General features: G+C 31.2%; 1 protein-coding gene across 1 annotated transcript in view; it reads right to left on the reverse strand.

The window, feature by feature from the left end:
• LOC147071446 (B-cell receptor CD22-like) overlaps nt 1-25,432 on the reverse strand; it is a 939,709-nt gene that overhangs the window by 871,561 nt on the left and 42,716 nt on the right. The window contains exon 4 of the mRNA XM_085948586.1: nt 1,729-1,937. Coding sequence (XP_085804712.1) covers nt 1,729-1,937 — 209 coding nt within the window. The remainder of the gene's footprint in view (nt 1-1,728; nt 1,938-25,432) is intronic.

Raw genomic sequence — 25,432 nt, forward strand, 5'->3', positions numbered from 1 at the left:
TAAATCTTTTATTGTAAAATAACAACGCGATCTTAATACTATATGTCTACTGATTACAGATAAAACAGCTCACGGTGAACTGCATACCTACAATTAACACTTAGACGTTGAGACGCAGCATTTGCAATATTTCCAAGTAGAATTGGTTTCCGATGCATGGCAAATGAGATTGAGCGGTGTTTGGCTGGCGGAACAATGAGAAGTGATTTGATTATACCAGCAGTTTATTAGCGAGATAAAATGCTATCCAGCGAAGCATGTTTTTTTCACTGGAGAAAATAATGTTACGAGAAAATGAATTTTTATAGATTTATGAAATCTTAGACTTACCTACCACAACTTCCAGATTTTATGCTTGAATGTCGACTGCAATCAAGTCAAGATATTTGCTATTTTTTAACGGTAAATCCATAAAAAAAAACTAGAAAACGAGAATACAAAAAAATACAGAAGTACCTAAATACTGGTATAAATAATTGCTTATACTTCCATTTTACATACATTTGTATAAGATTACATAACATATATTTAATAACCTATGTGAATCACCATTCTTGAGGATCTAGGACGATTTGTGCACCGGAACAACTGGGCGCCGCGCATCGGATGAATTTCGAAAACAATTAGACGTTTATGAATAATTATAGGTACTTTTAAATTATATCATTATTATACAATTATATCACATTATTCAATTATTATGTACCTAATGTAAATAACGATTTAATTGTGCATATAATGTTTAAGTTCCAACGAGAAGAGAGTGCTTTTATTTTTATATGGAGCCTCAGTAAAAAATATTCTGTGAAGAGCAAAATGAATTAAAACCACTAAGTAGTAGATAGAAACTGAATAAAATTCCTCGTCTACTCTCTGTATAAAATCATAACGAACGTCCATTTATTTCATTTGACAGTGCGGCGCCCAATTATCCTGGCGCCCAGTTGTCCCATTCCCACTTTCAATACCAACAGGATTATACGGGCCTCCACAGACTGAAGGTTATATTTACAGATGTTTGTTTTTACGAGAAAGTAATGCCAGCCATCTATTAGATAAATACTCTGGGTCCAAACGCACGTTGAAAAACAACGTGTAAATTTTCTAGATCTAAGCTTTTAACCCGAGATCCTTCTAATAATGTAAATTTATTCCGTCAAGTTTTTGACGGAAAGAAAATAGACTGCTTTCCTTCCCATCAGTTGATAATTTATTGTGTTTTATAGTTATAAATGTGTAGGTATTTATTTTGTTGTAGTAATTGTCAAATATTTTTGTGAATTAATTTTTAGTGGGTAAGTTTGACCGCGTGACTTTTTTAAAGTAATAACATTTGTAGAAATAATTAGGTCTAATTAAAATCTCACCTCATGGCTCTTACTGTCATTGTAGAAAATAGCCAGATGGTAAAAGGTTACATTGATGAAAAATATTCTTTTGCATTGTGAATTGTACCTACTCCTTTTTATATGTGATTAGCTGTCAAAATTAAGCTTAATATTTTTAAGTGTGATAGGTTCGTTACTTTTGTTTGGTATTACATATTTAGTTTATGTGAAAACTATTTTCTAAATGTTTGAATATTTTGGATTGATATGAATTTTGACTAACGCGGTGTGCGATTATTTTATTTTGTTACGCCAAAGAAGTATAACTTCTGACGCGCGTACATAACTACACACAGCGATTTTTTATTTTATATATTATAAATAAATCAAAATCACTCACCGATAACATTCAGCCGAATTTGAAAATTCCTCGTCGGAGAATTCTTAAAATCCACCCGGCACCTGTAAATGCCTTCATCGTCCAACTGAACAGACTCTATCGTCAAAGCAGCTGGCTTGGCCACCGTGACGAAGTAGGCCCTCGGCCCAAAGGCCAAAGGGTCTGACCAATAGAGGGCTGTGTTGAAAGACCGACCGCGTACGTCAAAGCTGCAAATAAAAATAGACATGATTAGTACTTATATAATGCAAAATATTGTATTATATGTTTAAATGTATAGGAAAGTTGTCAATGGTTTTTAATACTTTATTTGGTAGTATTAGAAATTATTATTTAACACCGTGAGCAGGTTAGGTTTATGTATCCTTGAAGAGAAAATAAGTGGTTCATTCTTTAATTTTAGATAGTAATATAGGATTCAATTTCAATGTATTTTTTAAATATTAAGGACATTACAAATTATAATTTTAAGACTTACACAACATGACATGAAACATTATTATAAATAAGTAATAAAAACGATAAAAATGAAAATATTGAAAGATAACATAATATAAACGTACAAAAGCAGTGAAAATACAATTATACATCTATAGAAGTTCAAAGAAGTACACCGAGTTTGCTAAGGAGACCCAATTTTAAGAATTTATAAAATAGCGTCCACCTAAACTCACCCTCACGCAAGTGGAATATATCAACACCCGGAGCAATTTGGCTGAACATAGTTATCGCTCTCTCAATTGGAATTACCAGTGACAGGTTGGTTCTGTACCTTGGGAGAATAAACAACTCATGCTCTCTATTTCTAAGATAGTTATCAGTGACACACAGGTCAACACTTCCCAGAATGGCAGAGTTCTCATTTATACCTCGTATAAGTCGAAAAAAATACGATACACAGATCCACAGCTGGAATATTGCATGGATTATTATTTACACTAAAATAATATATTAGAATTAATATATTAATAGAAAAATATATCTTTTAAAACTGATAAACTACAATACACATATAGCACATTGCCTAAATACTCGTTAGAAACAAGTAATTTTATCAAAATCTTAGTGTTGGCGATTGTTTCACGTCTTTTATTACTAACTACACTAGTGTTATTGAGCTTCGTGGCCTGTTGTACTGTTAAAAAAAATATTTTAAAAGAATAGCTTTAAACTATTCACATTAATCAGTAATCCCCCTTAATAGTTTTTGAAAGGGTATATTTATAGTAGGCACACGGGTGTGTTCCAATTGGGCCTTGCACTTGCTAGGATGGGCCTGCACATATACGTCGGAAACAATATATAATATAATATTATAATATAATAATAATAAAAAAAGATCTCTTCTATGTACTACAATACAATAAAGTATTATAAAATTATATTACAACAAGTATTATATTTGTCTCGATTTATCTGTAACGCATAAGAGAAAACATATAATACGTAAACGTCAATTATAAATTTGAAAAATAAACTGACATGCAAGTAATAAATGAATCATTTATTTTAATCGGGTCGTGAAAAAAACAAATGATAGGACACTCTCACAGTAGTTTGACACTGATACTTGCAGTACAGTCCTAGCATATTGAGTGAGCATATAGAAAGTATTAAGAGATATTACAATAAAATGAATTTGTGACGGATTGACGGAAATATATAATTAAATGAATATAGTATTTACTTTATAGTGGTGGTGGATTTATTAAAATGATATTTATGTTGTAGAACTACGCCACATCTAAAATTGTTGAAAGGTGGCACTGTTACCTGGTATTTTTTTCTAATCATATTAATGCAGTTATTTGGTCACTACGCGGTTACGCACAATATATACTATTTAATGTATATACAGATTTTTCAGGCTTAGATACTTAAAATTCCTCATTTTAGGTCTTGATATTACAGAATCTAGGCCCTAGGCTTTCAAGTATATTCACTAGCCCCATACTAGCGAAGGGCATAGTTTTTTTCGTGCCCCAATATACATTAATATCAGTACAGTTTTCCATCGCATTCTATCGGATAAAGCCGAGATTTTTTTCCAACACGCCTGGTATGGGCAATAAAAAATATTACAAGGAGTTAAATCACTTAATATTGCGGCATATTTCACAGCCTGGCTCTTTCTCCCATGGAGAAGTGGTATGAATAAAATGTCATATATCTTAAACAGCTTACAGACGGCGAAGATGTAATAAAAACACCTTACGATGAAAAAATCTTGCACGCACATTATAAAATAAAGACATAAATTTCATGGGAAAAATTATTACCCTGAGTTTGGTAATAAATTATAATTTATATTGAAAGCCTCAATATATGCAAATTTCTATGATATTAATCTCTATAACGATATTTAGCTATGTCGATACGTTTTCCTAAGTAATTAAATTATAAATCGTGTTAACAAAGGAAAATATAAAGTTTAACATACTTACCATTATATTATATTTATAAAATTGAAATCAAAACTGAAACATGATTTTCAATATATTTTAATATTTCCTGAATATGATTATCCCTTTACAATTCTAACGCTTTGACTGAAACAATTTATAACCGTTTAAATGACTCTTATATTTTTATTTGTGAAATTTTCTTGACAAAATTTGAAATGAATATGATAGAAAACAGTGTTCATTACTTTTATTCATTATCAAAAAATAAATAATATATATTATTAATATATGAATTATTATCAGTTTATTACCTACTAGTAATTTAGTCCACAACTTTACTAGAGTAAAAATACGGAAATAAAATATAAAGACACAAACGCATTAAAAAAATAGACTGATAATATTTTTCAAATCAATCTGATTTAATTTTGGTAGGTCAGGTAGAAAATATAAAATTATAAATTCGCTTTTTTTAAATCGACATATATTTTTTTATCATATAAACCTACCTGTTTTATGTTGTGTGTAATAATTCTACAAATATCCTGTCAACATCTTTAGACATATTGTGTGTCAGTGTCATATTCAACCGAGAGCTTTTTTAAGACAGACTTTTAAGACTTGATCGATAACGGTTGGATGTAGGCACACACCTCTCAACCCATACCACACCACATCTTACCACGTAACTGACATCATTTTTTGTTCGTATAATGATTCTACTTCTTATTGTGCCACCCCCTAGCGGAGGTCGGTCACCATTCAAGGCGTTTTCAAGTTCAAGGCAAGGTTTGTCGTCTGCTACCGGGAACAGTTCGGTGGAGCTGCACTCATATCAATCACGGAGGTTATTAAGCCACGAAATGCGGTACCGTCCTCTGCTACGCTTACCAGTGATCTTTACTTGAATGACAAGTTGATCACGATAATTATTTTTTTCTTTTAACTTCGAAAAAAACTAATCTCTTAAATTAAAACCAATAATATTAAGATGAGTCTATCAGCTATGCAATTTTCATGAACAATTATTGTTTAACAGTTCTTTAGTTTTAACTAAAACAGAAAACTATTTTAAAAAAATACTTAGGTATTGTGTAAATAGTACAAACATTGATCAAAAGGCAAATATTTCAAAATCAATGACAGATACTGAAATTTTATTTATTCGTATATTATATATTATTGAAAATACTTATTAGTGTAATCGTGATAAATAAGTATGTGATAATAATATAAAAATATAATACCCAATAAAAATTAAACCGAGGTTAAATACTACACAAATACACCTTCAAATCAATAAACTGTTTCTGAAGCTACGAAGAAGGCAGTTTTACAACCCTTAAATTTCAGTCTTGAAGTTTCCGTTTCAAAAAAAATTTACGATACATTTTTATGACACTCAAATTTTACCATCGGCCGATAAGAAATGTCGGCCAGCTGTCCATACCATATCCTACTAATATCATGTATACATTTATACATTTATTGTAATTTTTTTTCATCTACTACTACTTCAAATAAAACTTGACCCAGTTAGTGAGTATTAAAACTACATATATGATTATCTGTCTGGTTAATAATAATTAATATACTCTCTTTATCTTCAAGTAGATAATCTTAACATAATGCTTTATAGAGAGTGAGTATTTGTTGTACAGTTAAGATTACTTATATAACTTTTATCAAAGTCTACGAACAACTCTTGCATATTAATTATATAGACATTGGCTATAATACTAGAAAAATAAAGATGTCAGATTACTTGCTTTGACATATTGTGGGGATCGAAGTACATCCAGAGCACTTAAGCAAAGATAAAAATAATCTATATTGATAAAATCATCAATTAATTATTATTCTCCCAAGTTGCAGACCTACCATCACTGTGATGTCAATTGGAAAGGAAACAACGCTATTCAATAAAATCTCTTTAAATTTTGAAATATTTAACGTATGTGAAGATGAGTTTAGGTAAAAGTTTTTTTATATTTTTTTCAAATATTGTCTACTAAGCTTATTCGGTGTACTTCCATGTACCTACATCATGGCCACAAAACGAGGGGGGATCAGGGGAGCCGCGGTGTGGTCTGGTCGACCATATTATAAGTGAAATAAACACACGGAAATTTTGTTCTAATAGTAAAAAAGTACATTTTAAAGTACAAAACATCGCTAAAAATACACTGAATGCCTACCCTTATTTTTCCTCGAAAATGCTTAAGAAAACGGTACTGTTGAACGTCACATTACATTTGACCTTAGCGATCGGTCGGGGGGGACATTAATCCCAGCATGAAGCCTCACTCTGATTTTCTAACACTACCTATTCTATGATTTTGTTTGTCATGTTGTAAACATTAAAATTAAAATTTGAAAGAAAATGAATATTTACATTCTGTAAGTAAACAAACGATTAATTAACAAAATAATTAAAAATAAAATAATATTTTGGAAATACTCATCAGCAAAAACGTGGAAGGTCGATGAGGAAAAATGAGGTTGCCTACACTATTTTCTGATTAATTAAAATATGCCAAGAATCTCTAAATACATAAAATGTGACGATATGCAGAAACCACTAAAAATAATATGTAATTATAAAATTTGAAGAAGATCACGATTTATAACCATGAGAGACACAATATATGAAGAAGTAATTGAAAAACAATGTTTGAAAATAATATTTGTACCCAGCCTTGTATCATTGGATTATTAATCAAGAAACTACTCAACACTACAATATTTTAAATAAGTAGACAACTTTTATTGGTTATAAACTCCGGTATGGTTACTTTCTGAGTGTAAACTAACCTCTACGCTAGTCATAGCTGGTCTCAAGTATCGGCGTAGACCGTCTACTAAAATCGTAGCAAGCGTTTATTACCTGAAATTTTACGTAGCTTCGTAGCAGGGCTAAAATTGCCGCTAAACTGTGTACCTACCCGGCTATTGATGGCATGATACTGGCATGATAAAAATCTGACATTGCTCAGTAATAAGGTTACTACTTAATCCTATGCAATGCGGAGCTTTAAACGGAGCTTTAAACAAGCTTTAGATTTTTAAACAAGATACGATATTTTCACATCGTTATTATAAAAGTTTCTAAGAAAATTGCATATTCATATTTTCATAGTTTGCCGAGTCACTTGAAAACTGATACATAAATAATTTAGTTTAAAAACATACTCTTTCGATGTTATCTGTCAATTTTTGGTAAAAATACATTGTAGTAATTAAAATAAAACAACACTTTAAATTGTGTATTTATTTCATATATTTTAATAACGATGCGGATCAGTTTCGTTCACTTAACATGACATTTGTCTTCTATTAAACGAATTAAGCCACATGTTATATATTGAAAATAATATAAATTTTCAAATAATTGAGAAATAGTATTATTTATTGTTGAAATATTAATACTATTTACTTAATGCAACTTAAGTACATATTTATATATAAGGGGGCAACGACCTGAGGCCTTGTTAGTGTTATTTTGACAACGTGAGAATCGGCGACTCATTCATTTAATTATCACACAATCGTCGCATCTACAGTCAGCATATTCTACAGGTGTGACATACTTCAATAGGGTTAGATTACCTCGGGCATGGTTATCGAAATGCTTCGAAGTTGCAAAAATGCAGCGGTCAGCATTTTACCGAATATTTATGTATATATACTGTGATTCATAGTTGATCTCCAGGTTATCTTAAAATGAGTTAAATCTCCGCCCAGCATATCTTCCACAGTACCTCAAATCAGCGACATCTCTCATCACATCTTGCTACGGAGCATCTCTCTTACCTAGCCTGGGACTCAAGCATCACTTCCACCGAGTCTCGGGCCGCTTACGTAACTCCTGTACTATTTAGTCTTACCGTTGCGCAGCAATAAACTTTCGGTCTTCCATTAATCTGAGCAACCTCCAACCAGTCTCTATTATTCATATCTTTAAAATAATTTTGCTTTCTAAAATTTGTTTAGATAAATATCTGTATCTATATGTGTTACAGATGATAATGTCCTTTTGAAGCGAACTGGACCTGACTTTAATAGCCCCCCTTAGACTAATGCGTAAGGCGATGGCTTTTCATCCCGGAGTCCTGAGTTCGATTCTCGGTGATGTCACGTAATTTTCTTAAAGCCTGATTGTGTATGATTGGTTCTCATCTATGAGCACGCTGCACTGGGCCTTATGGCCTATTGCAGTGTTAAAAATAATGAATAATGAATATTATAAGTAAGTAGAAGTAGTTCTATAAATGATATCAAATTTTATTTTATTATTTTCTACCAAGAATTGGCAGCTAACGCCATAAAAGATTTAATAAAAGAATAGGTGAAATTTAAGTAGCTGTTTACTGAATGAATACTTTGCGTTCTCTGATACCATTCATAACGAGTGTTAAAGGTATTTTAATACAGGTATAATAGTAGATATCTAAATAATTAGTATATAAACGGTACTGATACAATACGCTATCAGCTATCAACGCGTTTCACTCAACAATAGATGTTTAGAAATCATTACGTATAAAGCGTAACTGAAGCCAGAAAATAAATGTACCTAAACAATGTAGGTACAATACATAATAATATTATCTATAATCATTATAAGATAATTAAATACCAGATACTAATAATTGGTTTGTAACATAATAAAAACAATGTTATTGACGTATTATAAATTATAATACAGCAAAATAAATAAAATAATAATTGTAGATTAACGGCCCACGTGCTCGTCGTAGGTCAAAATTGAGTTTTTATTGTATTTTAAAACCATGATCCTGGACACTCTTTAAACGTTGTAGATAATCTATTTATATAATTTTGAAGCCTTATTATCCTTTATAGTTATTTTAAACATTTGATGACTGCATAAAGTATTTTTGTTACATAAAATAGTATTATTTTAAACCTCTCGCTCTAATGTTTTAGAATATAGTCATATTTTGGTACATAACTGTGCAGTGGTGTTAAGATTTTTTACGTTTATTATTTTTTAAACGCATTTATGAAACCATTAGTATAATTTATTACAAGATAATTTTTGTAAAATATTCACGATAAAAAATTATATTGATAATCTCTGTGATCCCAAATTTGACAAGAATTAGGCATTTTATTATTCAAAAAATCGGCAAGATTAACACATTTGAAGATGATTTGAAAGATATGTCTAAGCTATGTCTTTGACCATTCAAGTGTGATAAACATCTTATGAATAATGATTGCTTTATAATAATTATTGACCTAAGAATAAGGTAGTGTTTTTTTTAAATACGCCATTTCTTTTGGCATTCCCCAGTGGTAAAGCTACAACATACGGCCGTAGCCATAAATTGACAAACTATAATTAAAGTAGGGAGTAAAATGATATTGACGCGCGTGTTTGAACATGTACCGTTTAAAAAAAATAAAAAATAAATCGGTTAGGTACATGTTCAAACACGCGCTTTAACATCATTTTACTCCCTACTTTAATTATAGTTTGTCAATTTATGGCTACGGCCGTATGTTGTAGCTTAACCACTAGGGAATGACAAAAGAAATGGCGTATTTCAAAAAAAACACTACCTTATTCTTAGGTCAATAATTATTATAAAGCAATCATTATTCATAAAATGTTTATCACACTTGAATGATAAAAAACATAGCTTATAATAAGTAACTTTAGAATCATCTTCAAATGTGTTAATCTTGCCGAGTTTTTGAATAATAAAATGCCTAATTCTTGTCAAATTTGGGATCACAGAGATTATCAATATAATTTTTTATCGTAAATATTTTATAAAAATTATCTCGTAATAAATTATACTAATGGTTTCATAAATGCGTTTAAAAATTAATAAACGTAAAAAATCTTAACACCACTGCACAGTTATGTACCGAAATATGACTATATTCTAAAACATTAGAGCGAGAGGTTTAAAAGAATACTATTTTATGTAACATAAATACCTTATGCAGTCATCAAATGTTCAAAATAACTCTAAAGGATAATAAGGCTTCAAAATTATATAAATAGATTATCTACAACGTTTAAGGAGTATCCAGGATCATGGTTTGAAAATACAATAAAAACTCAATTTTGACCTTCGACGAGCACGTCCCCCCTTGGGGAGAGGCACGCCAGCAGAGAACATAGCGGAAACATACGAAGCTTGCAATTTGAATTAATTTTTTGATAATTTACAATTTAACTATATTAATTAATAAATATGACATGTATCTAAAAACATAAAAATAAAGTTTTTTAATTTAAAGATAAACTTACAATTGTAAAAAAATGTAATAAAATTTGAATTCGTTGCAGGGTCACATCTTATTATTACATTATATTTTATGGTCATATTTATTATTACAATTTAGTTTCTTAAGTTTTCAATTTTTCGTTATTTAGATTTTTGATTAATTCATTGTTTTATTATTTTTTATATTTATTTTAAAAAACATCGATTTTTATAAAAATATAAATGTGTATAACTTGAAATCATTTTTATTTTTATCAAATCGAGCTTCAATATTGGGACAATACCTAAAATAAAATTTTAAAATATAAAAATATATATAGTTTAAAAAATAAAAGTCATGAATAAAAATATTAAATTGATAAGGGGTTTTAAGCTAGTACTAGATGGTCAAAACTGAATTAAGAAATCATGTTACTAATATATAAATAACAATGATGGAAATCATTATTGACGAAATTTGAAAATACTTCAGTGGGCATAGTCATTAGGTAATAATATCTACATACACGTTCAGTACTTGGCTTAGGGCTATGAAACCATGTCCGACAAATTTTAATGACAAACACAGTATTGTATTTTAATCCTACTTGGTGTAGAGATATTTTCTAATATGTTGATGATTATTTTCCAATCTCTTATTTTCGATTATAATATATATTACTTAATTCTTATAACTTGTGTAGGTATATTATATTATACGGTCTCGAATAAATATTTGTGTGCCGCTAATCTCATTTTTTTCCTTCTTTCCTCGATATTTTGGGCTTGTTGCTGAAGCTATTCATAAGAGAAAACACGTTGACAGCATAAAACAAATACAATAATAATAATGTATCAAGTAAATGACGTGTATTTGTAATAAATTATGTACGTTTATACTGTGCTTGCCTAATGCATTGGCGTATCGCATAAGCTGTTAAAAAGACATACATCTATTCTCTAACTGAAATCTAACTCGATCACAACGTCATGATAGAGATTACTGGCAGGTATATCTTGATTTAAGCTCATGACTCAGTCACGTTAGTTTATGGTAAAACTAACTGACAATATAATTATGTGAAATATCGTACATTTAATAACGATATTAGAGGTGCTAAAGATTGAATGAAGACAAGTGTGAATTTGACTTCAAGGGTTAATACTTTGGACGCGGAAGACGCACACGGTGCGTAATGACCAGGCGGCCGATCGATGTAATTAACGTGCATTTTAAAGGGGGCAATTAAAATCTCATTATCTATTCAGCAGCGAAAGCGTTAATTTATCAATATCCATACAAAATTTTGAAAACACCTCCGAGAAAATATATTATAACCAATAGAAAAAAAATCTTTTTTTTTTTTGTAAAAGGATCGAACCTGCATCTCTCGGGTATCGCGCCCATGCACATAGACCACTATACTAAAGGATTATGTATCTTCAATAATTAGAATGTTACATTCTTAAATCATTTAATTATTCGTTAAATAAAAAAATAGTTAATTAATAAATATACGATTGTTAATTCTACACTTTTCTTTTTATTACTATTACGTTGAATCAATGATAGTTACCTCTATCTTTTAAAAAATATTTATTGATTCTGGTTGTTTAAATATTTTCCCACTCTGTGTTTATTGGCAAAATGTCAAATCCACATCGGTTTGTTAGTAAAATATCATTACGCCTGAGGTTGATTGTAATGTTGATTATATTCATCAACATTTTTATTGACTTAGATACATTGCTCAAAAATGGAAACTGCCGCTTTTTTTAGTGCCCAATGTTCCGGTTTATTGCGATTCTGTCAAAATGGAGGATTATGGAAGTAACTTGTGTTATCATGTTTTTGTAAATAAGGAATTATTTACGAATGGCCGATTATTATTATGTATAATAAAGCATTTAGTTTTATTTTGAAAAGTTTCAAAACTGCCTACGTCTTCAACCCTCAAATAGTTTAAACTAAATTCACTACAAAATTTTGTATTTTTATTTTTTTTGCTTTTTAGTAAAGTGAGATTTAACTCTAACATCATCCGATTTTTGCAAATATTCAATATTAAAAATTTAATATTATAATATGGTAGACACTCAATAAGAGTATAAAAGATAATAATTGAACTTTTAATTATATAGAGTGAAAGCCTCTTCTCAACTACTTTTAATCGAACTTATATTAAACATCAAGATAGGAATCTCACATTACTCTGGTTTATGTTATTCAAAATATGGCTCATGGAAAATTCTTCCTATGATGCTCTCAGAATATCTTTAAATAGTGCATATTATATTTTTAGTCACGCTACGGAATACTCTTAAATAGTGAGAACGTATTTCATATCAAAATCGTATAAATCGACAGCTGAACGATAAACGTGCTTTCAATATTCAATACAAGCTTTTTTTAAAAATGATTTTTTCAAGTATATATGTTATAAATCTAGAAAAAAATTAAGCCTTTGAACATCAATACGTTAGTAGAGTGTTTCATAATATAGTAAGTATTTTAAAAGATCAGATGAAAAATCCTAAATGATGTTTCTCATTTAATAATGAAAATAAATAATCGATTTATTCGTTGATTTAAAAATAAATAGCTTTTAAGAATTGTACTTTTTGACAACCAGATGAAGATCCATAATGAATTGTAAAGCGATGGGAATGGGTGGTGTTATCAAAATCATTCAGGTGCCACTGATTTTTCCATTTACCTTGCCTACTTCCAAAAGCTTCTCTCTCGTTGTTTTCCGGACACACTCCCTTTGCCCAGATACTTCACAATTTCAGTACACTTGACCTATACTCGTGACGAATACGTATGGCCTAACGTCATAATTATTATTAGGATCGTTGGTGTCACATTAGGTTGTTGCACAAATTCATGAGTTTCACTGACACAGGCTTTGCGTATCGTAGAATACTGAAAGAAGAGGGGTCAACCCGTTGAGAAGGTTATTCTACGGGCAAATCACCCGGATTACTATTCTCAGTCATGGCCCTCATAAGGGGGGACTGACAGGGCTCTCGCCTAGGGGCCTTTGTTTAGGAAGGGCGGTATGGTGGCTTATTATTAGGCTATCACACAAGGGAGTTGCGATCAGTGCTTTATAATACGATGCTGAGTGCTAATAGCTAATAATTCAAGTGAATTTATTTAGAAACACAAAAAATCACTAAAAACACACGGTATACTTCATGAAACACTGGAATTCCACGGAATACCATTTAGAAAACACTAATCTAAAAAAAATCCGACCATGTCCGATCTAATAAGATCATATGGGGCTTCATAGTGTGGAGGTTTGTATTAACAGAATATTTTAACGAGAAATGGCTGTCAGCTACTTGCTCAACCTATTAGGTCCATACTCTGACTCATATACAAATTGAAAAACAAAATGTGTACTTGCCAGACCAAGGATTCGAACTTGGGACCCACGATGCTATAGTCCGAAGCTTAAACCGACACTATTCTTAACCTTAGCGATAGGTAGAGGGGCCCGCCAAACATCATGGCCTGAGGGACCGCTTTAGGATGTGGGGGTCATGTCTCAGAAATAAGGTTGCGACGAAGAAGAAGAATAAATAATATTCCATTCATGTAATTAAATCATTAAATTTGTATTTTTATCGTTTCTGGGGGGGTTATGGATGTAATATTATTCGTAAAACTGTTTTAGACGTCATTGTAAGTTTTTTTCACATTGTCTTAGTTTTACTATGGAGGTAAGAAAGTGTAGACGCAGTAGTTTCCCGTGTCATTCTTCTCATCGGCTCAGCCCAGTGAATGTGATAAACTACTTGGACAAGTCGTGATAATACGTTCGTATGTAAATGGCCCGAGGCGAAATGGCGGTGGGCGGGCGATAGTGCGCGCTGTAATCTGGTCCGGCCCGCCCACTTAATCCAATAATGGCATTTTGTACAAATACGGGGCGGTTTATGGACATCTAGCACGCTCCTCGAGGGTTATTCCTCACCGAAAGCGCTCCTGCCGCCCAAGAACAATTCCGTGTCGACGGCTTTCGCCTCGGTGTGTAATATGCTCGAATGTCTTGTAATTAGTATTTTATTTCGACTAATTGCTAATGGAATAGTTTTAGATTCATGAGAGATTAGATTAAGTTAGCACTATCAACCCTCCTCACAAAATGTCGACAATGCTTTATTTTCTATACATCAGCTATAGTATTTCGTCAATATATCTACTATTAAAAAGCAAAAGGTCTTAACCCAAACACATCAAATTTTACAGGAGGCATACAAAACTTTTTCTTATGATTTTCGTCCAAAATATTTTGGTGTTTTATTTTTCCAATATGATAATTCTGCAGTAAGATGGCAAAACATGATATGTCTGTTTTTTGGCAAATTGAGTTATGTATACTTTCGGAATTATATTATATTAAGTGAGATCTACTAGATATCAAAATATGATATGTCTAGGTCTTATAGGTTGGGAGAAATAAGCTGTCCAATATATGATTAATTGTTTATTTTGTGAATATTTTAGAAGTTTAAAATTATTCTTCTGAATAATTTAGAGAAACTGACATATTATCGTATTTAGCTATCTTAAAGAAAAAATACAAAAATGATGGTTAAGTCTTTTCCTCCATTTTATTTCATCCTTTTTTAAAATATATTAAAAGCCAACTTTAGATAGTAATTCGACATTTGCAGCTTATATCCTTTGGACGTGTGTTATTAATTTAGTCGTGTAGGTACAATCGAATAAAACCTATATTGAAAAAAACTGAGGGTTAAATCCTTTTGCCTTTCTGCAGTCGATATGAAAACTTAAAATCTGAATTTTACTGAACCATATTTTTGTATTTCTCTCTTAAGTCAAGAAAGGTATCTGCAAAAATAAACTTTATGTTTATTTCGTATATAGACTATAATTATTATGTCGATGTATATTCTGTACGAGTTAATAAATTTAATACTAAAATAATCCCGAAAATATCAATTTATTGTAGTTGTAGTAAGGATTTACTGGGCGTCATAAACCTACATAACATAATATTATAAAATGTTTAATGCTTGAATTCGTACACCATGTATTTTATATAATTTACTAGCAATTCATAAAAAGTATTTAACAACATTTATTATACTAAAATCTAGTAGCTGTCACATATAACCACATTTTTTTTACAGTAACACTATATAATAAATATAAATATTTTTCGGAAGAGAATATTTTGTACATTTTATTACGAAATACTCCGCCTTGACAGTGAAATGCGTGAATCAAAGGAAAAATTATTCACAATTCTGTGGAAATTTTTAAATAGTATGTTACCCCCAGAATATAAATAAAAATCACCCATGCTATTCAAACAGTTATAATAACATCATACATTGAATGAATATTCATAACATTTATAATGAAAAATATTATTTTCAGCACGAAAACATTTGCAAGGGCTTCGCGTTTCGTGAATTTACTTTCGAGAAAAACCCGGCATTACGGCCATCTTAATTAATAATTTTAACAAAAAATAAATAACCCGCCCGTGAAACATGTGATTTTTTTGAAAAACGAAAGCAATGACCATCTGACACGGCAGGTTCCCGCCAGAATTTCAAACATAACATAATTCCACAGCGGCACGTTAGAATAATTTTTATACAGCACAATAATCTGCCGTATTAATCTGCGTGGATTACCAAAGTAAAACTATTGTGTAATGGTAGATTTATGTATGTATTCGAGAAATTAGAGAACAACGTATGGTTATAATATTGGGTATCGTATTATTAGGAGGTGGTCGAATGAAATTTAGCAATTTCCTGGGTTCACCTTGCACTATGTAATAATGAAGTCTATGATTCCATGGCAGGGAATAAAAATAATCACACCATTTCTTTCTGTCAAAAACATTTAAAAATATCGTTTTATAAGTCTTGCAGTAAGATAATAATTATTGATGTATACTAATAATACAATAGTGTATATTTGATGTGATTTAGAAATTTGATTAGTTTCTATGATACGATTTACGGTAAAGAATAATGGCACCACACAGAGACTTAAAGCAACCATATACTAAGCTTCAAGAACATAAAATTTTATTTGCGATGGATACTATGTGTGCGATGGTGGTATGACTGATTAGTAAACTAAGTAGCCAGTCATCACGCTGTGCGTAAAGAGCCGACGTCGGATCTGACTTGGCCATTTGCTGTGGACGTCTGAAGAGAACTTCAACTCTGCTTGCCTAGACCAGCCGGATTTCAACGTCCCGGAAGATCGCTAGACACTAATTATACGGAGTGTATACGATAGAGTTACGGGATGCTGGTATAACCTGGAATGATGCAAGGAGACTAGAGAGCGACAGGGATTTTTGGATGTGAAATGTGGTATCAATTTTCTCGAGAAAACACTAAGGCTAACCTCGTAGCGTTTAGCAAAATCTAATGTAAAGAAGCGACTCTGAAATTGTTCAAAAGAGTTTCAACCTGGAATGCGCTTTCTATAAGCGAATTCAGACATTCCGGTAGACTAGAAGGCCGCTAAATAGTTTGCAGGGAATATACAGTAGAATTACTGGAGGCTTGGAAGAGCTGTGAAGATGGTAAATAGTCTAGCAAGTGACAGGAATTCTGGCCATATGGTCAGTGGCGATTTTATTTGACGCAATCTATTTGTCATTAAATTACAAGTTAAAAACAGTCATAAAATCATTAAATTATACCATAATCTTAGAAAAATTGCTTATTTCCCACACAACAAGTATTATAATATTATTATATTACCCAAAGCATAACAAAATTATTGAAAGTATCATGAAAAATGCCTATAATATAATGACACAAAGAAAAACGTACTTTTACACAAAAAAATAAACCGTTAATATTATTTATTAAGTAAAATCATTGCTATATTCAATAATAATTGGATATTTTGTTATTTTTACTAGTTAGGTCAGTAGCTGGAATTTATGGTTTTTATTCAATTGTTTGGCGTGAGGGCCTCAAAATCAGTTATCGTCTAGGGGCTCCAAGTCCCTCTCACCACAGCTAATATCCTGTAGACTAAGAAGTGAACAACTTAGACATATTAAAGTATTTTTTTATATAAAAAAAAAACAACCAACCCTATTACATAATATCATCAAAAATATATTCCTGGTATGTACGCAAAACCTAATTTAATTCATGCATTGTATAAGTACTGTAAGTCTATACCTACAAGCAATTGAAAAATTCTCTACGAGAAAGTGAATAAACGTGAAAGTGAAAAAAAAGCAAACCATAACTTCAAAAGAACACATCAAGAAAGCGGCCCTACAAGATTTCGTGTGGGTTAGCTTTAGGGGTAATTTTAAAATTGAGAACATGATGCTTAGGGGATTGAGGGTGCTAGTGGTGTATTTGACTTGATTGTTGTTCAGGGTAGGCCAGTGGAAGTAGAGGTGGCCCATTAAAGTAAGTGCCTCCCCGCGCTAGAGCCATGATGGGCTACTAACAGAAATTTGAATCCGCACTATTCGTCGTCGGAATGTAAAAAAAGTTTTTAAACCATTTTTATTGACTGAATATTACAAGTAGGTTAGCCAAATTAGTCAACGGACGTGGATTTGAATCGCATTTGGAACAAAAAATATTATTTTTAATACTTCGTTATAATTATTAGGAGTTCTAAAATTTGTGTAGGTATGTAATAATATGTTAAAAATAAGACTAACTTTATTGCTTGAGAGACTATATTACATCTAGGTAGGTGGCTTTCGTGGTGCAGTGCGTAAGAGGCGCTTGTTTTCCACCCGAGAGTTCTGGGTTCGATCCCGGTCAGGACACAATATATTTACGTGTTTTTCTCAAAGCCTGGATGTTTGTGATTGTTAAATTACTAACAACCACCTTGTACGAACAAGCAAGGGCGTGGTTATTAATAATTCTAAAAAGTATATATATCTAGGTATTTAAGGTCAAGTCATTGGTATAAAAAGGTAAATATGATTGACAACTACTGTTAATTTTTTTTTAACAAATTAATAAGACAAAAATATTGATATGTGAACAAAATTTTCTGGTATTTTTAATCAAAAACTGTGACATTGACAACGGTATGGGGAGTTTATCTATAATACTCCTCTCAGCAAATTATTTTTAACTTGTATGCGAGTACTATTGTTTCAAACTACTATTGTTTTTTATTTAGTAAATAAGTCAATTACATTAATATTTTATTCTGAATAAAATATACTAATGGAATAGCAATTTATTTTAAAGAATTCGTTATTTCTTATAAATAATATATTATTATCTTATATATATTTTTTTTCTCTCCAATAATATAAGTATATTATTCTAACCATTTTTGTATATTTTTTGATGTTGTAGGTATGAAATATTACATCTGGAGGTTGTTGGGGATGAACTGTTATAAGGTTTAATAATATCTAGAACTGAGAAAGGGTGTGTTTCGCTCCAGCCAGACGTTAACGTAGCTACACGCGTCTATTTGAACGTTAAAACTGTTATTACGGCCTTCAACCCTGCGTTACTGTTCAATCTCTTCTGACACTACTTCTCCTGTGAGCTTTTGATGATTTTAAAATGAGATGATGTCATTTGTAAGTCTAAAAGCTCAACTCAATTATTATTTCAATCGAGCATAAAACATAAAAGAAAACGATTATTTAGCATGTTTAATTAATTTGAGACCAAAACATCTATTGTAATTTTATCAATACATCTTGTTTGAAATATAATTTCACAGATAACACCAAAATCCTTTTTGTATTACCATCAGTATTTTAACTTTTATAGTAATGGAATAATAAATACGAAATTATTAACTTGATAATCAACAGGGCTTAAATTTTGTTGAGTTGTTTTTCGAAAGACTTCACATGTTCAAAACTTTATATAAACTCTAAATCGAACAATAAAAAACTAATACTTATATTATTCTAAATGAGAAAAATCAACAATATATTGTTTCTTTCAACTATATGCCAATATATAAAATCCTTTATATTATTTTCCGTTCTATTTGTGAAAACACAGTATTTTTTTCAATGCAGTGTATCAAGTTCAAGGTTATGTTCCCAGTTGGGTCGATATAATATTATCTATATTATTATGAACATAATATTTTCGATACCTCCTACGTATAAGATGGTCTACTAGATATAACTATAAAACGGTAACTTTTTATTAGAGCCATTTTAACACTTATAGAAATCGATGCCTATCATTTTGTGATCATGTTGAACAGCATTTTTTTTGGTCTTTACATTAGACATATTGATTTAAGCTGTAGGCATCAAAACAAATATTTTTTTAGATACGTTTCTTATACAATTTTATTTTATATTATATTTTTATTTCATAGTCATATAGAGTGGCTGTTTCTGTATAAATATGAAACCATGGATTACGGATTCAAATCCTCGGCAAAAGATTGTTTGTGCAATTTGTATTTGATAAATCTAGTAGATTAGCCGAATGGTTATCAATTATTCCAGGTAAAAATCTGTTAATATACCCATTCTGGAGCGAACATAATAATCATTTACTTTATACTCGCAAAAGCTCACTACTCGGAAATTTCATAATATAGCTTTTCAATTTGTTGTTTGTTTGTTCATCATTATCAAATTTATTAGCGATACGGAGGGGTGGTATAGACACCAGGCGACGTCACGGATAGTTGAGGCTTTCAATATGTGGCTGTATGGAGACACTCCCAAAATTCCTTGAACTGAATGGGTAACAAATTTTGACGTTCACAATCGAACGGGAAAAGACCGAAAAATTATGTATACGAATACTATAGTACCTTGGCCACTTTCTGAAAGGTAAAAAGTACATTATATTTTCCCAAGTTGTCTTTCAAAAAAATATCAACTGTAAACATAGCGACGACGCCACACTTCGTGGTTTATAAACCTCTGTGATTAGTACAAGTCCAGTTTCACCAAACTATTCCGGGGCAGATGATAAATAAAAGATCACACAGGTGGTGGTCAACCTTCAATTAGAGCCGAGCACCACCGGGCGACTCTAGTCTCCTCGTGCGATTTACTCGGGCGACTTGCCGGCGACCAAAGAGGCAGCCAATAATAATAATAATAGTGAATGTATACGCAATTATGCAAAAAATGCGGCGTGGCTGCCGGCAACTGGTCGCCTAGTGTGGCAGCGCTCAATACATAGCTATAATGTTTTCATACATCGCTACTGATCGCGCGACTTTATTGCTCGCGCGATTACTGGGCGACCTGGTGTGGCATGGTCCATATAACTGCATGCATCGGTCTGGTCTCGGCGACTGCTCTCGAGACCAGAGTCGCCCGGTGTGGCTTAGCTCTTAATACTTTGGACGCGGAAGACGCACACGGCGCGTAATGACCAGGCGGCCGATCGATGTAATTAACGTGCATTTTAAAGGGGGCAATTAAAATCTAATTATCTATTCAGCAGCGAAAGCGTTAAGGAATGTCACGATAATAAGAAGAAGATTAGTGATAATCTACAAATTCATCCGCGTGAGATTTGAAATTAATTTGATTTTATTTCAAATTACTAAGATAGAAAACGGCTTTATCCAGGCGTTCACCTTTCCACCAAAGCATTCTATTTATATAAATATCCAGTCAGTATCACGCTTTACTCTAAATCAAGTGAATCTTTGAGATCGACAGCGGTTGGTTGTTGGAGATTGTCAAAACCCTAATCAAATGGTAAATATTTCAAAACAGATGGAACTTCAAGGTTAGATGAGGGAACACAGCTATCGATAACTGCACTCCGGTAGCCATTACGTTTAGCTGATGAGATCTCAACCGATTCTGATGTCCACGCTATCTGTGAGGTTACTGCCAAAAGTTGACAAGTCTCAAAATCATTTTATAGAGTAATTGAAAACTGAAAGTTTGACGTGCCCTCTAAAATCAGGCATAATGCTAATTTTTCTGTGCTTTATGTGCGTGTTCTACATATTGGATGGCCTTGATTTTTCCTAGCATACATATTTATATTATATATACACATAATCCGGTGTTGGCTTTAAACACCTAAATTGTCAACTTACCAACTTTTAACAGAAATCCCACGACACTATGTAAAGCAATTATTCTTTCAGTATAGAAAACAAATGCAAAAACGTCGCTTTTATTAATTTTACTTAGAACCACCCTTAATCTAAAATAATATGTTCATTGAATAAAAGTTTAAAAAAACTAATAAATTATTTAAAATAAAGTACCGTATACACTAACACGGTTAATTGAAAAAAACAGCGCTATCTATAATTTCTAATAATTGAGCATGCTTGCCAGTAATATAAAATGGCTCTCCACCATCGACACGGAAATGGCTACACAAAGTCTTATTATCGAAGCAAAGTAAACAGGGAATTAATCACTTCTCGGATATCGTTTTGCATCGCAGCCTTGCATGCGTCGACGCCACCATATCGTTTCAATGGCAATCTACGTAGGTTGAATAATGGATTCCTAATTAAAGTCTTTAACTAAAATTTATAACATTTCAAAATCTGTACTTAACTCATTAAAAAAAGCCTTTTGGCGCACTGGTTCTGATGTCAATAATTATTAATATAAATTTATAAAAGCTACATATTCCAAATCTATTATTTTTAATAAGAAGAATTTAATATACCATTTCTTTTATTCAACAGATATAACTGAAAATTTGGTGAGCTCCAGGCGTCGGTTAATAATTAGGACAATTATCTATACCTTAATATTTCATGCAAGTACTTCAAGTTAATTTTTTCTTAATTAAGTAGAATGCCAGTAGCTTATTTGGTTAAGTACATAGGCGTGAATCCACTGTTTATAGATGCAATTTCCGTCGGACGGTATTTTTTTCAAAAAATAGGGCAATTATTGAAACCATAATTTAAAACATAGTCAACATTAACGCAATTTGATAAGCATTTCATGTAAGTACTACTAGTTAAATTCATCGTCATTACGTAGGATGACCATAGCTTAATTGGATAAGCACATTGGCGGAAATCCAGTGGGTAAAGGTTCAAGTCCAGTCGGGTGTCGTATTTAAAAAAAAAAGTAAAAGATTTTTGTAGTAGGTTTGTATATACCTGAAATGTTTACAAATAATGTATATTAAATAGATGAATTTAACATTCTTGAATCTCGCATCAATTTAACATTGAATAAAAATAATATTAATCTATCTAATATTCTTTTAATAAGTAAGTTGCTTGGGTGTCTAATATTATAACCATATTGTTAAACTTGTCGGTCTCTAGTAACACCTTTTTCACATAAACAATGTTATCTAGTGTGGTAGCATTGAGTTAACTGCATTTCACAGTTAACGGAAGAACTTGTGGAAACCTAAAGAATTCAGTGGAATATTTTGACAGCAATAATACTATGATAGACCCGAATTATTTTCATGAAAATATGGAAGTCAACTCATAACATGATCATGAATATGAGAATAATTGTAAGATTCTCGTATATTTTTTACATATTTTAAGTTAACAATGGTAAGTGATTTTGTCTCTTCAAATTTCAATATTATCTACAATTACTTTCAATGGTTTTAGTAATAGATGTGAAATCATCACAAACACCCGAGCTTTGATAAATTTATATAAATATATTATGACATCACTGGAATCGAACTTGGAATCTCCGGAAGAATGACCAGCGCATTACGTACTAAACAACAACGAACTATTGAGTACCGGCCGATATGCTATACTAATAAAATTAAAACACCTGTATTTTGCCGTACTGAGCACAGAGGACGTATCTGCATTTTAGGCAAGTAGGAGATCTGAGCTTTCATATTATTTTACCTTTCCTGCTAACACTGGAGAACTTTTTGTTTATTTTATTGGCCTATAATACTTAATGTTTGTTTTTTTGATTTGTTAACATACCTTGAAAATTTGATGTATGTTATTTTTCGTACAAAAAATGTACTTACGGCTTCCTCCATACAAAGATTTTCTTAGACCATACTAAGGTAATTTGGGCGTATCTACATTTTTTCTTTAATATCAATTATCTTTTTTTAGAATATAAATTGAGAATTAAATGGTGAATATGATAATAAAATATAATGGTTTATGATCTTTAATATCATAATATTGTATGACAATTTATTGAAATTAACATAAAATAAAGCAAAGAACAGATAAGCAGTTATATAAAGTTAAAAAGAGTTGTATTAATATTAGTCGAAACCTAAAAATGGTATTAAATTGTGCATGCATAATATTATTTCTCTGGTTGATATTTATATGGATATGTCACTTTTTTGTAATTATCTCCACAACTTTCTATTGTTACGGGGCGGGACTGCATAACATTATATTTTTTGTGTTCTCTTTCATTTACTGAATTCTTAAACATTCTTCTTTTTCTTATTTCTTCTTTCTTATTAAAAAATAATATCTCTAACAAGAGGGTTATCAATTTGGATATATATCCTCAACTTTATTTGATCGGTTTGAATGCCGCCTAGTTGTATTTTCAGTATTATGGAGATTTGTGAGAACTTATAATATTAACACTGTTAATCACTGTTATCACGTAAAAATCATGGTTTTCTACTCTTAATAAATTGGACGCTATACCTACTCATTATCTTCCATACTCAACTTTGTAAACACATTCTCAAAATCAAATAATCAAATTATTGTTATTAATCTGATCAAACATTAAAATACTGAATATCATAATATATAAAAACATATTACTTATATTTTAATAGTTTATAAAAACACAAAGAATGAGACCTCTTTCAATATGTTTTATATATAAACATTATGCTCATTACTTAATATAACATTATTAATTACATGTAAACAATAAATACATTCATACGGAAATTTTGAGGTTACAATTTTTGGCTACGTAAATGTTTACTTACTGTGCATGCAAAAACACACCAAATACACGGTTAAAAAATCACTAAGTTTACACTTGAATGGTCAAATGTCAAATACGGCTACTACTAGTCACGGAATAACGATCAACAGTATTAACACACAGTATTATTACTAAAGCATTACGGCCGTAACTACTGCGATACTAGGCCAGTTCAGACGTAAGTCTAAAAAACTAAGGGATATTAGCCATATCTATGTCGGATACTGCTAATAATTCTTAGTAAATGATAGTTACAACCAAATCGCTTAGTGTTTATCGAGTTTTTTCTCAAAATCCGTAGATACGGCTATAGCAGTTACGGCTTGGATTTATTTACCGATCTTATACAAAAACTCTGCAATATCTAAATATCTAAAAACATGAAAATACCTAAATACGTCAGTTACGGCCTCTGTGCTTAGTACGGTAAATAATTAATATCTAATCATGCTGAAATTAACTAATAACAATGCGTCCAACAATATGTCAAATTTTGATGTATATTATTTGTTGAAAATAATATTATATTATACTGAATTTAATATAATATATTATTTTCACTTGTTATCCTACGAAAAAATAACTGTAAATTTGTCACGAACTTTTTTAGACTGAAGGTTACATTATAAAAAAATCCAACACCATAAATAAAATAATTATGTTTTACCAACATATTCCTGGTTTAGATACCTTTATTTAATATTAAATAATTTATAAAATGTGGGCAGATTGGAAAGGCTCAGAAAGGTTTAATTTGTTTTAATATTTTAAAAGTGCGATATAGTTTTATTTACGTGATTGCTACTATAATAGTGGCGATCTGAACAATGTAAACACATCACACGACAAACACCATTATCAGCGATCTAGTTTTAATAGGCGTATTACGTGGCCGATTTACATATTTGTACCACCACGTTCTGCATGTATCTAGCACTGAGTACGCAGTGAGATTCCGGCCTGGACAGGGATCAAGTATCAAGTATTACTAATAACTAATTAAAATATATCAATAAAATATGTGTCATAAATTGATGGTAAAATATTTAAATAGTATTTAGAACTATTAAATTTATAGCAGGCATAACTTCGAAGAGAGACCCATATATGGCGCTGCCCATTGACTGGACGTCACAAGCACTATGTAGAC

The sequence above is a fragment of the Rhyacophila brunnea genome, unplaced genomic scaffold (assembly GCF_057557595.1).
Source record: "Rhyacophila brunnea isolate RB1 unplaced genomic scaffold, BYU_Rbru_1.0 scaffold_20, whole genome shotgun sequence".
In the NCBI taxonomy this organism is placed as follows: domain Eukaryota; kingdom Metazoa; phylum Arthropoda; class Insecta; order Trichoptera; family Rhyacophilidae; genus Rhyacophila; species Rhyacophila brunnea.